The sequence below is a fragment of the Scophthalmus maximus genome, chromosome 18 (genome assembly GCF_022379125.1).
Source record: "Scophthalmus maximus strain ysfricsl-2021 chromosome 18, ASM2237912v1, whole genome shotgun sequence".
Classification (NCBI taxonomy): Eukaryota; Metazoa; Chordata; class Actinopteri; order Pleuronectiformes; family Scophthalmidae; genus Scophthalmus; species Scophthalmus maximus.
Window position 1 is genome coordinate 7,507,027 of NC_061532.1, and position 14,258 is coordinate 7,521,284.

The 14,258-nt window shown below is 41.2% G+C and overlaps 2 protein-coding genes across 4 annotated transcripts in view; one reads left to right on the forward strand and one right to left on the reverse strand.

Annotated features, from left to right (window-relative positions):
• Positions 1–1,146: 1,146 nt before the first annotated feature.
• On the reverse strand, positions 1,147–10,232 carry fermt1 (FERM domain containing kindlin 1). 2 transcript variants are annotated; one of them, XM_035617645.2, is made up of 17 exons: positions 10,102–10,134; positions 9,228–9,335; positions 8,316–8,475; positions 7,534–7,631; positions 6,731–6,866; positions 6,446–6,580; positions 4,909–5,092; positions 4,698–4,800; positions 4,427–4,534; positions 3,779–3,910; positions 3,532–3,581; positions 3,186–3,310; positions 2,671–2,777; positions 2,319–2,543; positions 2,082–2,206; positions 1,830–1,971; positions 1,147–1,732 (listed from the first exon to the last, which is right to left on the reverse strand). In XM_035617645.2, the coding sequence occupies exons 2-17, from the start codon at positions 9,234–9,236 to the stop codon at positions 1,559–1,561; spliced, it is 2,013 nt and encodes a 670-aa protein (XP_035473538.1). In that variant the 5' UTR covers positions 9,237–9,335; positions 10,102–10,134; the 3' UTR covers positions 1,147–1,558. The 2 variants fall into 2 exon arrangements, with proteins under 2 accessions (XP_035473538.1, XP_035473539.1); XM_035617646.2 differs by lacking the exon at positions 9,228–9,335 and having other exon boundaries at positions 10,102–10,232.
• The window catches only part of LOC118290181 (1-phosphatidylinositol 4,5-bisphosphate phosphodiesterase beta-1), a 150,840-nt gene continuing 146,728 nt past the window's right edge, over positions 10,147–14,258 (forward strand). Inside the window, exons 1-2 of one of the 2 annotated variants that reach the window (XM_035617643.2) lie at positions 10,147–10,214; positions 12,339–12,420. The gene's annotated coding sequence lies outside the window, so the exon portion shown is untranslated. Of the gene's footprint in view, positions 10,215–10,262; positions 10,287–12,338; positions 12,421–14,258 lie in introns of those variants that run through there. The other variant, XM_035617642.2, reaches the window with a different exon arrangement.

Genomic DNA, 14,258 nt, shown 5'->3' on the forward strand with positions numbered 1-14,258 from the left:
ATTTGAACGAGATAAATGGCTGTAGCAATGAACAGCGCCACACAGATGTAGTGTTAGTAGATGCAGTATAGAGTTCAAAATATTTCAGCATATTTGCCTGCACAAATTGTAACACCTTCATAAAGGGCAGGGTAATGCTGCATATTTGAAGATGTGTATTATATCAAGAAGTTGTTATACATTATTTTTTATGAACTGTAACAAAAGATTGCCATGTTTTATTTTCTGCATAACATTTTCAACAAATATCAGAATATTTGGAAAATGGATGTTGTGCATTCATTGCGGAGACTTGTTATTCTAATTTAAGAACATTAACTTTTTCATTGCATGATAAAGTACTGAACACCATTTAATTCAAGCTGGATTTTACGGAGGAGTACATGCTGATGCTGTTGGATTGCATTCCAACACACTTACCAGTTTTTGCACACCATAACCCTGTTAACTGTGTTGAAATGCAACTGAGCAGATGTGTGACCACGTCATCACCCAGCCTGGGTGGGTGCGTTTAATTTCCCAACATGGGGCCACAATCTGGTGCTTTATAAATGCTTTTAAACAGTGTGCCAATTCCACCAGCCCACATCTAGTGTACAGCAGTGCAGCAGTGGGGGCGGCTGACAGTGTAACACAGCGTCCTACATGGCACAAGAAATAACATGATTTGAGCAGAAAGTTAAGGATGTAACTTGGGAGACATCTTAAATCACTAAAAAGTCTGAAGTACATTTCAGATAAGTTCTATTGAAGTTGTATTAAACCTTGCAAAGCTATAGTAAAGTAAAGTCGCTTTGAATAAAAGCATCTGCCAAATGAGCAAATATCATTAAGTTGCTGCATTAGGTCAAAATGGTGAGTGTGGGTTGAAATGTGTCAAACATCCAGACTGAAGTTCAGTGCAGAGTTATTTAGAATTATTATAATTTACGTTGTGTTTCAAAGTGGGAAAGAGATGGCCTGCCATTATATTAAAAATACATAGGTTCAGCTTCCCAGGAGGATAAAAAAAGCAGCCATCGAAGCATCAGGTTTCCCATTGTTAAGATTTTTTGTCTATGTCTACCAGGAATTTTTTGTTTAACCTTCAATGTATATGTAAGTTTGGCTTGTGTCCTAGCAGCAGAAAAAATGTGACACAAGCTCTGAAATATAAAAACACCCTTTAATATATATATTTTTTTTTTACAAACATTGTGTCTGTTTGAAATGAGGACATCTCTTCACCTTTAAAAAAGCTTAATATAAAATGTAAGTTCATCCAAGTTTTGAGAAAAAGACAAATATTCACCACATATTTACATCAACACCATTATTTTTCTAGTGCAGGTAACATTGCTATCACTGTTTACAGCAGGATGTATAATGACAAAATATGATGACGCTGTTCTGTGAGTGATGATGTACCATTTCTCTGACTATGACACTGTATGACATTTCCTTTGGCTTTGATTTGCTAAGCCTTTAGGGTTAACACTGCAACCTGAGCTTTCAAATTGTAACATGTATCTAAATAAACAACAGATCTACTCGAAGAAGCACAGTCCTACATCCTGTCTCATTCCTGGCCTCCAGTAAGTTTATGAAACAGTTCTTCATCCAGTGTCTCGTTCTGGTCTTTAGCTCGTGTGGACAGGAAGATGTAACCGCCGATGAACTCATGGACCACCTTGCAGTCACAGCTCAAACAGCAGAAGGCTATTGTCACATTCTGGTCAAACTCTATGGTCACCTGGAATTACATGAAGTAGAAAACATTCATCTCTCTGGGGGTAATTAATTCTATATGCAATTTCCCATTAAAATTCCAGACACAGGTCATTCCCCACCTGTCTTATCTCCCAGTTGACATTCCACTGTTTCATGTTGGCGAACCTCCACGTGGTGACAGGAAGGCAAGAGGACATGTCAATACGAATCAGACGGTTGTACGAGATCCCCAGAATCTCATCCTTCTTACTACCTTTGAATCTGAAATGCAGAGAAAAGGATAACCTCTCAAATTATCATTCATAATATATGCACCTATGTTTATACGTGCACAGATGATGCACTGATGTCAATGTCAGAATATAGTGTACCTGACAATGTAGTAGTTGATACCAAACTCTGGAAGTGACTGCCAGGCCTGAATAAAGCGCATCTTAGCCTCCATTAGTGACAGTCGTGCTATGTTCTGATGGGCCTCCAGGATTCGTGCTGTCAGCTTGAAAAAATGACCAGAGGCAGATTTAGCAAATATATTTAACAATAACAGTGATGCAACACTGATGGCTGTCGGCAAAGTCGAGTATTTCACTTGTAGCCTTAAGACAAACCTGTTTGGTCTTGTGCTTTTTGGCGTAGCGCGGGGAAACGAAACATTCAGCATTCATCTCCATCGTGTCAAGGTCGGGAGCTGCCTGACCAGGAGGGGGCGCTAGGCTCTTCATCTGCAAAAAGGACTGGATGTTCCTCACTTCTGACTTATAGGAGCTGTAGGCCATCGTCTTGCCCTTGGAGGCAAGGATGCATGCAGCTTTCCACTTGGCGTACTGTGTTTCCTGCAGCAGAGCATAAATAACAGTACAACTGTTACAAAAGGAGTCTATAAATATATATGTAGTGCCAGTTATCATAGAATGCATTATCATAAAATGCAGAGCATAGGGAGATGGAGATGGAGCTTACATTGTCACATCGGATGTACACCTCATTCATCCCATCAGCAACCGGGAGCAGGAGCTTGATGCCAAACTTCTTGTCTGTGACATTGACGTCAGGAACAACCTCACAACCTGTTACACGAGGAGAAATATAAGTTGTATGGACTTAAGCTTCAGAAGCAGAGCAGGAGATCTGCTGATATATAAATAAAACTGCAGTTACTTTGGTGATTCAAAGAGGAATACCACAAAATGTAAGATTTAGTGCTTTATCCTCTGACAAATACCAGGAGAGAATAATGAATCTACTCCTCCATCTGTGATGTCACATCTACTTTACACATAATCCAAACAGTAGTTACCCTCATACTTATTATAAGGAAATGAGAATATCCTGGTTTTCTTTCCTTTGTGAAGTATTGATGATGCTCACACAGATGCGTGATCACAGATCATTGTTTCACTTAAACTGAGAGCTATTAATCCTCAACAATAGAAAAGACATCGAACACTGTATCCCGATCATTCCTTTTCACTGACCTCGGAGGTGAAACTGCTCTAGGGGTTCTCCGCTGGCAGTCTCCTTGTTCTTGTAGTAGGAAATGTTAGTATCCTTGAAGACAAACCAGTACTCTTTGTAAGGCCGAAGCGTCAGTCTCTTGGGCCTGATTTAAGACAGGCAACAAAAAAAAAAGACAAAGAAATAATATGAAATTATCTGAGTGACAGAATGAGGCTGTAAATGGAATTAATAAAATGGTTCAAAGAACTTATGAGATGTATTAAAAAACAAAGCAGAGGCTGAAGTGAGCATGTCATCCCCTTTAACCAATAAAGATGGCCATTTGCAAGTAAGATAGTATAATGAGTATGAAGGTGGGTTTACCTAAATAGCCGGAGGGAATCTGCCAGCTCTGGAATGTCTGTAATGTCTTCCTGGGGGCGGGTCAAACAACAGTCAATTATCCTGTGACTTCTCGTTACATCACCATGTGAAGACATGCAATCACCGGAGGCCTACCTATCAACTTTAGCTTAAAAACAGGTTTCCTACTGTAACAGGCCAGGGGACCTGAAAATTACTGTTAATATTTACTTCTGCATAGGAATGTCTAAAAAAAAAAAATGTTTACCAGAATTCTGTCTGTGTGTCTGCCTTCAAGTGTCACCTCCAAGTTGGACAGGGCAGCCTCGACTTCATCTATTTCCGGTTCCTTAGAGAGGTCCAGTGGTTCACTTGACATGGTCAGTTTACAAATGTGATACTAGAAAGAAAAGAGAGATTTTACTTCAGATGATTTGACTGGTTGCAGATACCCCCAACTTACTTTCCAAACTGCAATGTTCAAACATTTAGTTTTTAAGTATCAAGTATAAGTCATTATGAATTCTCCGACACGACTGAAGAGGTTATGCAAGGCTGGCATGAGTCAGAAGGAGGTTTGAGCACAGCCCTGTGAGACAGCCACTGCATCAATGTGTGTTCTCCTTTTGAATCACTGTGATTTCTGATTCACTGTCCCAATCGTGGCCAAAATAACAGTTGACATTTAAAAACAGAGAATGCCAGAGCTAAAAATTCAAAGTTATCCAAAACAAATTGAGTTGCGGAATTATCATCATGTCCTGCCTCCTGCATGCTCTACCCAGGCGCCACAGATTTTCCTGTTGATGCTTTCTGCCCAGTGCCAGGAAAGGCTAAGGTCACGGCTTTACAATTAGTTCATACAGTGTGAAGCATCTCATATGATCTGACATAACTGTGATGGGATAATGTTAACCTGTAGTGAAGCAAACATTAGCATTTCCTCCTCAGTGCAGTCAATCTCCTCCAGCAGGATGGACCAGCGGGCCTGTTCGTACAGCTGGGTTATCCTGACAGCATCGTACTAAAACACACACACACACACACACAAACACACACACACACACACACACACACACACACACACACACACACACACACACACACACTCCAGTTTAGTTCAAGAACTTCAAGACGGTTGATTTCCCCCTACCCAAATTAATTCTGATTAATTCTGGGTCACTTACTTTGGGATTGAGGTCGAAGAAGACATTGTACTTAAAGCGAAGCAATAGCTTGTCGTCATCTTGAATGTCTTGCTCCATGAGGGAACGAGACGAGTCCAACCACCTGCCAATCACAGAAATAGCCAACCATATGGGCAGAGGGTTGAAACATCATCCAAATTGTATGACCAATTTTGAATCAACAGTATCATTGAAAGATTCTGGTCTCTACCCTGCATTGTTGACTGATTTGTCCAATAGCGAGAGCGGCTGGTACATCTTTGCCAGCTCAGCGGGCGGCAAGTTTGGCTGAGAATCAGCAAGAGGGTTTTCTCCAAACCAAAGGCTGGTGGCAGACACCGGCATCCCGTTCTCTGGGTCGTAGGTTGCTGTCATGGTCTTACTGTACATGACGCCTTTGGGGAAAATAGAGAATTAGTAATTACAAGTTTACAGTCAAATACAGCATGACTTAATATTTATAGAGAATTTTAAGTAATTTCTAGGAATTTAAATTTTAAGTCGACTACCTGTTAGATAGCATAAGAGTTGAGTCAAAAGAACTTATGAAAGCAACAGTTAGAATAGAAGTTTTTTACAGAAAGGTTGAGAAAAACAAAACAAAGCATGACAAAACTTGAAAGGTTATAACTGGGTCGACATAAAAGGCCGCAGAGAACAAAGGTCTTAATTAGAGAGACTTTTAGTTTGGTGAGGAGTCTGAACTGGATGTTAATGTAAGAGAGTGGGTGTTCCTGAAGAACAAATCCAGAGGAACACGGCCGCACACTGAAAAAATTCTTTCAGATCTCAGTAATGAAAACTGTGGCCTGGCAGATCTCAGCAGCAGTGTACTGGATATAAATATTGCTCATCTTTGCTTTTCCTCCAGCCAAAGTAACAAATTGAATCAAATATGCTGCACTCTGTAAGGCTTGACAAAAATGTGAATTTATCCTATTTCAGACTTTGTGAATCTTTGACAAAGTTTCGTCAGTTTAAATCCCTTCAAGTTCAAGAAAATTCAACCAATAAGTTATCCCATTGCCCAGTCCAGCAGACCAGAATCTTTATCTGGTCATAGTGTAATCAATCAGGACATTTCTTTTTAAATGAGCCAATATGAGGATAAAAAAATACTATACACTAATGTACTGAAAAAAATATAATAACAAGCCAAAAGTGTTTTCTGCCACACCTCCCTTGGAAGCTTGCTAATCTGAATTTTGACAGCGACACTAACATCAGAAGAACACTTTTGTTTTCTAAATCTATCCAAAATCAAGCAAATTCATTTTTTTTTTCTCCAGCAGACATTTTGATTTATCATAGCAGGAAAATCAAAGGTGGAAGTAAATATATAAACAATTGATCCAGCAATCAATTTCCTTTAACAATATCTTTAGTTTTGCAGGTCAAAGGTCAATGTTTCCTTTAAAAAGACCCATTTAGTTTTAGATTTACTACAAATCCCCATCTGCACTGTTCACATGTGGCCCAAAACCCCGGCTCGAAGCCTTATTCTAAATTCATCAAATCATTTAAACCTTTAAACTGCAATAGACAATACAACTTTTAATCAGATCAGATCATGATCACGATTAAATGTTTCAATTTTAGACGTCAATCTAAATCCATGACGCGCTCCATTCGGTGCATCTATTTATTTCCCTTGTGTGAGTATTGCTTGAATTTCTTTTCAGAGATAATGCAGACTGATTTGACACAGTTTTAGTCTTTTTAAGAAACAGCCCTGTCTTTCACAGTACCTGTGGCTCCTGGTCCCCCAGGTAAATCGATGTCCCAGATGCCCTCCCCTGCTGAGTTCTTGTCTTTCTTCTTCTTCTTCTTGGATGGATCATCTGGAGGCTTCAGCAGGGACAGCTCCTCTGATCTCCTGATGTCTGAAATGGAGTGAAAAAGAGAAGTTTTGTGGGATGAGTAAGGATATTGAAAGAAAGTGAGGATTTTTCAGTGGAAGATGCACTAAATCAGAAGAAAAGCAGCAACGACAGAGGGGGTATTCTAATTGGAGGTGGCAGAATAAAACTCACTGAGTATTCGACAGATCTCTGCCACGGCCTTGAAGACCACGCTGGAGAAGCTGACAGTCATTTTGATGGTTTTCATATTGGGAAGCAGCAGCAGCAGGGGTTTGTGCTGGGGTGTGTAGCGCAGGAAAGCATCCGCCTGTGTAGCAAAAAATGTTTTTAATTATATGAGCTGCCAAGCAAAATTAATACTTATGCCCTCTCCTTCCTCATTGTGCTGATTTGAAGATGTTGTAACCTTGGCTGGGCTAAAGGGAACTTCTCCTGCCCACTTTTATGTTTTATCTGACATCAAACTGGAATTCTTTAAATATCTGTGGAACCTATGCACATACAGGGTATATGTAATAAAACATTAAGTTTGCTCATGCAGTGTAGTGATAGACATCTTAAAATAGGCAGAATACCTAATTTTGAGGGACAACTTTGAGACGTAAATGTACATTGCATTCGTTATTATTTTTTTACTTTATTATTTTTTCCTGCCCAAATGTTGTTGTTATAACTCAACAGTAGTTCTATGGTTCTTTGGGCTGTGCAACATGGGTTTAAAATTACAGACCCAACAAATGGTTCAGGGCTGGGGCTGAGGAGGTCCATAAAATTCCGCTTGTTAGCATCCTGTTAGGACGAAGCTACAGTTTTATTTCAGAAGCTTCCACAGGTTGCTTTAAAACCACTGATAGTTTTCCCTGCCTTAAGGAGCTGTGAGCACAGATAATTGAATATATTATTCTATCTGCTTTGCAGAAACACATCTATAGGGGAACTTTGAATGGCTCTTTTTGCATTCAAATAGATATTACCTGGATTCCATACTTGTCCAAGGTCCAGTGTGTCTTCAGCAGCCAGCAATTCCTCTGTTCCCACCATAGGGCGTGGTCTGACCAGTCTTGTGGAGCCTCTTTGGACAGACAGATTCAGTTACAGTTTGAGTTCAAGTACCCTATTACTGACATATTTCATGTTTAATGGGTAGTTCACATTTATTAAGTTTGAATAGAGAAAGATGGAGCTCTGGTTTAATGTGGCAATCTTATTCCAACAACCACTACTGCTGCTACCGATACAATCATCCCCTGTGTCATGTGGGTGGCTGAGTATGAGGTATTATGAGTTTACCAGACATCAGCCATCCGTTGGTGACAAGCTACTTAGTCATCTATTATGTCTCATGCTCTTTAAACCACCTTGCTAAGGTTAGCTCCTCCACGTTTATGGAGAACTGTAAAGAGATATCAGATCCTGGCTGAACTTTAGCCCCTAAGGCTACACAATCCAGTGCACTGTGGCAAAACAATGGCACTGCGGAGTAAAAAAAATGCAGGGCAAACAAGGGTGTGGCTTGACTAACAGACCTGTTGTGGCAGTGTGTGGGGGAATCAAAGCCACAATCAGAAGATGAAGAGAGCTTAATCTTAATGTGCAGAAGCACTCTGTAGTTACACGTGCATACAGGATAGTCAGCCACGTTTGTCGCCTTTCTCAATGGTATTTAAATGAGTTGCTACACATTGTAAACACAATAGGACCCAGAGGGCAGAATGCATTAAGAGGTTGTTGTTTTTTACCCAACGAAGACACTCACTGATTTTCTCCACTAACTTCAGCATGAGACCTCCAATGTGCAGGTCTCCCTTCACCCTCAGCTTGAATTTCATGGACTCATCTCCATCTTTTTGATCCACTTGCACAGACAGCTCCCATGACGTCTCTCCGTACTCTGCTGCCGTGATCATCGTCCCGTTCTGAAAAGACAGAGAGGCACACCACAAGGAGTGTTGGAAGGGAAGAACCCACTGCTCTCTCCATTTAGACACACAGTGGGGGAATTGCACTAAAATATGTTAATTCTCCTCTAGTGCTCTTTTGTTGGGAAGATTACGAAACATCTGGGGCGACAACTTGAGTCAGCAGATTAACTGTTTCTCAACATCCTGTATGAAAATCCAAGCAGTTAACAAATAGATCTCAGAGTTTTTTCTGTTCCGAGTGGCTGACAATTGAACAGATTTCTCACTCGCGTCTCATGCAGTATCTTTGCAAGGGCACACTGCAGCCCCTGAGGTACTCGTCTCAGCCGATACATTTATGAATAAGATATCAGTGAACACACAGACCGGCAAAGGTTCTGGCTGGTGCCAGCAGGAAAAGGTAGATGAGACTGCAGAGCACACACAGAGCAGACACATCTACACAGATCTGCACATAAAGGAAAATATGTGATGATTTAATTATGCGAAAGAATGAAATGGATGGAAGACATCAGGCAGGTAAGAAAGGGGAGACGAGTGGAGGAGGAGCAGGGAGGGCACAGCTTAGGAATGTGTGACGAGCAGGGACATGAATCTGGTGCAGGAGAGACCACGCAAAACAAAGCTCTCCACACACTGCACCAATCTCTCTTCATTTCATACCCGAACTCTGAAAATCTGGTGAATAAAGAGATGTAAAATCATACACACACAATTGTCTAGACTGGGACTGTCAACAGAATTACCTCTCTCATTTGTCCTTGGCAGCCCACTGTATGTGTATACTATGTGAAACTATGTTGCTGGGGGGGCTAAGTTTTTGCTGTCTTTGTGCTGCTTCCCTCCCTATGCAGCTGTAGGACACAGGATACAGTTAAAAGTTTGTGTGATTGCAGAAGGAAAACTTGTTGAGATCTGTTAGAGTGTGATTAGCTGACTCCCAAAATATTACATTACATATATTGTAAAACAGAACCAAACAGTGATGGGAGGTACGATGAGGACATTTGTGGGCTCATCAAAATGCCATCAACAGACAATCAAATGCATTTTTCATAAGATTTTTTTAAGAGTGCTTCTTAACTATGTTAAAAGAATTGTATTATAACTTTAAATTCCCTGTGTCAAACATTTATTGTCTCATTTCCTGCCAAAACCACATTGAAAGAGTCGAGGTTCCTGGAACAAGTAGAGGACTTTGGCACTGTAAAAAGACAACAACCCCTTTCTTTTACAATACATACTATAATAACAGACAGTTTTCAAAAGCACATCTATATGTCTATTATTAAAATCATTCAAAGTGAGGCAAATGGTCTGAAATGTAAAAGTGGACCCTGTGGCAACAACTATAGATATCAGGTTTTTCTTTTGAGCCATAAACAATAGTCCTGTATCAGCCCAGCCTTATAGTAGTTCTATAAAAAATAAGAAAGTTAAGCATTAACCTCCGTCTATCCAGGCCTAACACAGACACATAACACAGCACCAAGTGGACCATCTCCAATCATACAATGTGATTTTTAAAAATCCTCTTTTAATCAAACCCAGTTGGATAATGTCACGATTTCCCCTCGCAGTCTTAACGTGGGAAAATTAAGGATGTGAAACCGCTCTTACCTCAAATCAAAGTTTTCTGCCGGTGATCCAGATTCCTGGAAATTGCTTGTGCAGTGAACTGCCCCAGGAACGAGCCTTCCCCTGGGAGAGGAAGACACGCCCCGCTCAGACAGGTAACACCGGGGGGGGGGGGGGGGGGGGGGGGGCGCGACCGGAAGAGGAAGTGGGCTTGTAGTGTCGCGAAGGTGAGTGCGTCCCACAGCGCGGTGGACACGTACTATAAATGTGGGCGTGTAGAATTGATATCACCGAATGCTTTGGACTAGGAAGTCGTTGCTACTTGAAATATTCAGGAATGACAATCGCTCGCTAGCTATACAGCCTGTACGAGTCGGTGTTTAGCTAGTAGCCCCACGAGTACCCCGAATGTAGCTAGCATAGCATAGCTAGCACTCAATCCATCCTTGTGTACTGGGGTGATATTGATTCAATTGCATAACCATGCAGCGAGCTAGCGCACTGTATCTTGGAAACCATTGGTGTTCACAAAGTCTGAATAAAATACTCGTTTTTTAAATTGTGTCTGTAGCAAACATACATCAACTAACAGTTTGGGAAAAGGGACAAAAGTAGGACTTGATTACAGCTAGCCTAAGGCGGCGTTACAGTTTACAGTAGAAGTATGTCGTTGGTAAGAAGAATGAGCTCTTTGGGTGATGGAAGCAGGTGCAGTGTTGTATTTAAATAGGGTTTGTCCTCCACTGACAGTGTGGGACTCTGAGTAGTAGAACAGGAGCAGACTGGATGTTTTTGTGAGGAGGTACACAGCATTTAAACTGCTGGGTCACTTTAAACGTTACGTTAAATGGGAGGTCCAACGATTTCACACCAGATGTCAGTTTACCTGTCATGGGGAGTGTACTGTCGTGTACAGTTGCTGGTTTGAAGATGATTTCTAAACCGACGACAGAATAAATACTGCACACACGGTGTACTGTTAAAATAATAAATCCTTGTTATGTCTTTATTTCTGTAATTTCCCAGTTTGGGATCAATAAAGTACATGTATCTATCTATGTGGCAAATGTTCTCTGTTATAAATGGGTCTCTCTATGTCACAGTGTGAAAAGCAATCTTTAGGGTTTTTTTTCTAAGTTTAAAGTTTTCATCTGATGTTGACCTGTTTTCATTCACAATAGGCAAAGATCAAACCTGAAGGGAATGAGTTTGGAGTCTTTCGAAGAATGTGTAGTTAATCTGGAAATATATCTGGGGTTTAAGTGGATTTTAAGAGACAGACCTACTACATGATGAATATTTACCTCAGATGAACCAGCCCACACCTTCCTTAATGCCCACATCCCACCCAATGAGTAAATCAAGATGAATCAACAGGATGTGTCTTTTCCACATTGTAATACTGCCAGCTTATGAAACTACAATAACACATCAGTAAAACTGATGGCTGATATGTTTCTATTTGGACAGATGGAGTTCTACTGATTACCAGCCAGCCACACTGAGTTAGAGACAGTTTTGTAGCTTTTTATACGAAGGTGTGTCTCTAGCAGTTTATGCATGATGCTGAATTCTCTTCTGACACTGACTTGGTCATGAGGCGAAGTCATGTGTGAAGTCTGCCACCCCCTGGTTTCTGTTGGTAAGATCATACAGTATCTTTTTGCCCTGGCTGGTGCTTGATCAAAATCTGCCTCATGCATCAAATGGAGGAGAAAAGATAATGTCTCCAGGGGGTGATAAGATAACCATCCTATATTACTGTAATCACACAAATTATTATACAGATCGCTCTACTTTCACAACATATGAACAGAGCTCAGACGCTGCCACATAGGGGCGCCATCATACCGTATGAGTTGGAGGAGCAGACGAGCTGCGAGTGTGTAAAGCAGTTTTGAAAGACGCATTCCAGTCAGTACTAACATTAAGAACATCTATCATCCCCTTCATCACATAATGTTTTTATTACTGGAAGACAGAGGTGTATTCTAGTATCAGATTCCTGTCAGTTGTTTCTGGAATCACAATATTAAATGTCATGTTGTCATATTGTACAACTCATTTCATAGTATAAAATAAAATGAACATAAATACATAAATGGAATATTTTCGGGTAACTTTCTGTTTTTGTAGTAACAGTAGCTTGCCTGGCTGTCACATTCCAGTAACAGCACCGCAAGCCAGGACATCAAAAGTCGTGTGTCCTTCTTTGATGGAATTATGTTATACTTTATTGATTGAAGTGACAAACTTCTCTTTTTATTTGTCCCATCCAGGGAGAACGGCTGTCACTGTCGACACTGCCCACGGAGAAGAACAGCCCAAGAATTGGTTCGTGTTCAAGGACATTTCAGCACGGTGCGTCTTTGCCAGCACTCGGGCTTCAACCTGGGCACTTAAATTGAAGGACAGTTACTTTGACCACTTGACCAATATTACCACACCTAACAGATTAAATGTAGCAAACACACCCGTGAGTCTGTCTAAACTCTCTGTTCCATCTAGAGTGTTTAGTGCTGGTGCACGAGGTCTTCTTGAGTCCTTGAGTAGGAGAGGCAATGTAAGTTCCATGACAAAAACAAACAAATAAACCCTGCGCCTCATAAACTGTGTCACCGGTGGACAGACGCATGGAAAATAACATCATTTGGAGCTGTCAGGCCTGGATGCTGTACAGACAAAGTCACACCATGTCCATGTCATCATGACACCTGCGGTTCTAATGGCAACATACTACAAACACGGTCCAAGCTAAAGTAAAGGACAAATATCAACTTTGCTGCAGTGCCAGGGAGAATGATAAAATGCAGTCTTTAGAGTGATGAGGAGAGAGAGTAAGGGAAAACTTTTGGACTGTGGTTTTAGACACAATAAATTACATCTACTGCCTGAAGCTGGTCTGAACCTACTTGGAAGCGGGTGGGAAACAACATCTGTAGAAGCCTTTGCCGCTTTCTGTATTTATGGAAAGAGAAACCTCCTGGTGACCTGGGAACACGCTTACCCAATTAGCAGCCTCGCCGACGGATCAAATGGAAGTGAAAACATTCACTGCCGTGACGGAGACGCATCACAATGCCCCATTCATGCTGCCGAGCCCCATGCTTTTGGGGTGAGGTGGGGCAGGGGGGTTGTTCTTCTTGGGATGCGTGTGAGGAGGTGGGATAGATGAGAGGGAGCGATGAATGCAACAAGTATCTAACTAACCTCACCGCCGTCTTTGACATGTTGATGAAGACCTCGTACATGGTTCAGAGGTAAACACCGCTCAAAGGTGTTGTTTTCATAAGGTTACCAACCACTGCTCACCTTGGTACTCCGCATCCCCTTCACCTCAGCCCCTATATCCCAACACAACCACGGCTGTGATCCTGTGGGACTCGGGCTGAAGGGGTCAGGAGGCCTGAGAACCAGCACTGGAAGAGAGTCTCTTGACAGCACAGGGCCCCGGGGAATACAGGCTACACTGCCTCGTGGCCTGCAAAGTGTTACAGCTCTGGTTCATTTTCTCTCCTCAAGGCTGTCAAAATCATGTCTTTGTTCAATTTCTTTCCTGCTTTTTCAATGTGAATTGGTTTATTCTTAAGCCACTGACCTCCGTAGCTGTCATGAAATTCCACGCCAAAAATAAAAAACCTCAAGAAAAGGACAGCTTGCACCTGGGACGTTATTTGTTTTACAAATGTCAGTATGATATAAAATTCTGTCATGTTGGGAATCAAGCAGACCCAGGTGTGACAGTGAAGAGAGTTGAAGCAGAGTGGTCGACTAAATGTGGACTCTTTGTCGATAAAAGTATCTCTCTGAAAGACTTCTCCTCTGAAAGACTGAGCAATCATTGCACTGCAGTGGAAGCTTGGTATAAAGGCTCTTTTTATTTCTAAAATTAATTGTTTATTTATATGGGTGGAGCCATAGGTGCTTCAGTAAATGGCGTCTTACGTCGTTGCTTGTTGATGTTTCCATCAAAGCTTATAAAATGTTACCAGGCCGCAGCCAATGCTATAAAAAAATTAAAATATAAGAAAGTTTTTAATAAGTGCAAAAGAAGTAAAAACCTGCAGAAAGTCCATTTTCACTTTCCACTTTCACTTTTACTTTCCATAGGACACTGCCAAGACTGATATCCCCCTTTTTTTCCCTTCACCTCTCCTCGCATGGAAACATCTGATAGAAATAATACTTTTCATGGAGTC

What these genes read in the sequence shown, in the direction of transcription:
- fermt1 (XM_035617645.2), bottom strand. An exon ending in GATTCCCTCCGGCTATTTAG is followed by an intron (nt 3,311 to 3,531) that starts GTAAACCCACCT and finishes GTCTTAAATCAG; the next exon opens with GCCCAAGAGACTGACGCTTC. An exon ending in AAAAGCACAAGACCAAACAG is followed by an intron (nt 2,207 to 2,318) that starts GTTTGTCTTAAG and finishes CATTTTTTCAAG; the next exon opens with CTGACAGCACGAATCCTGGA.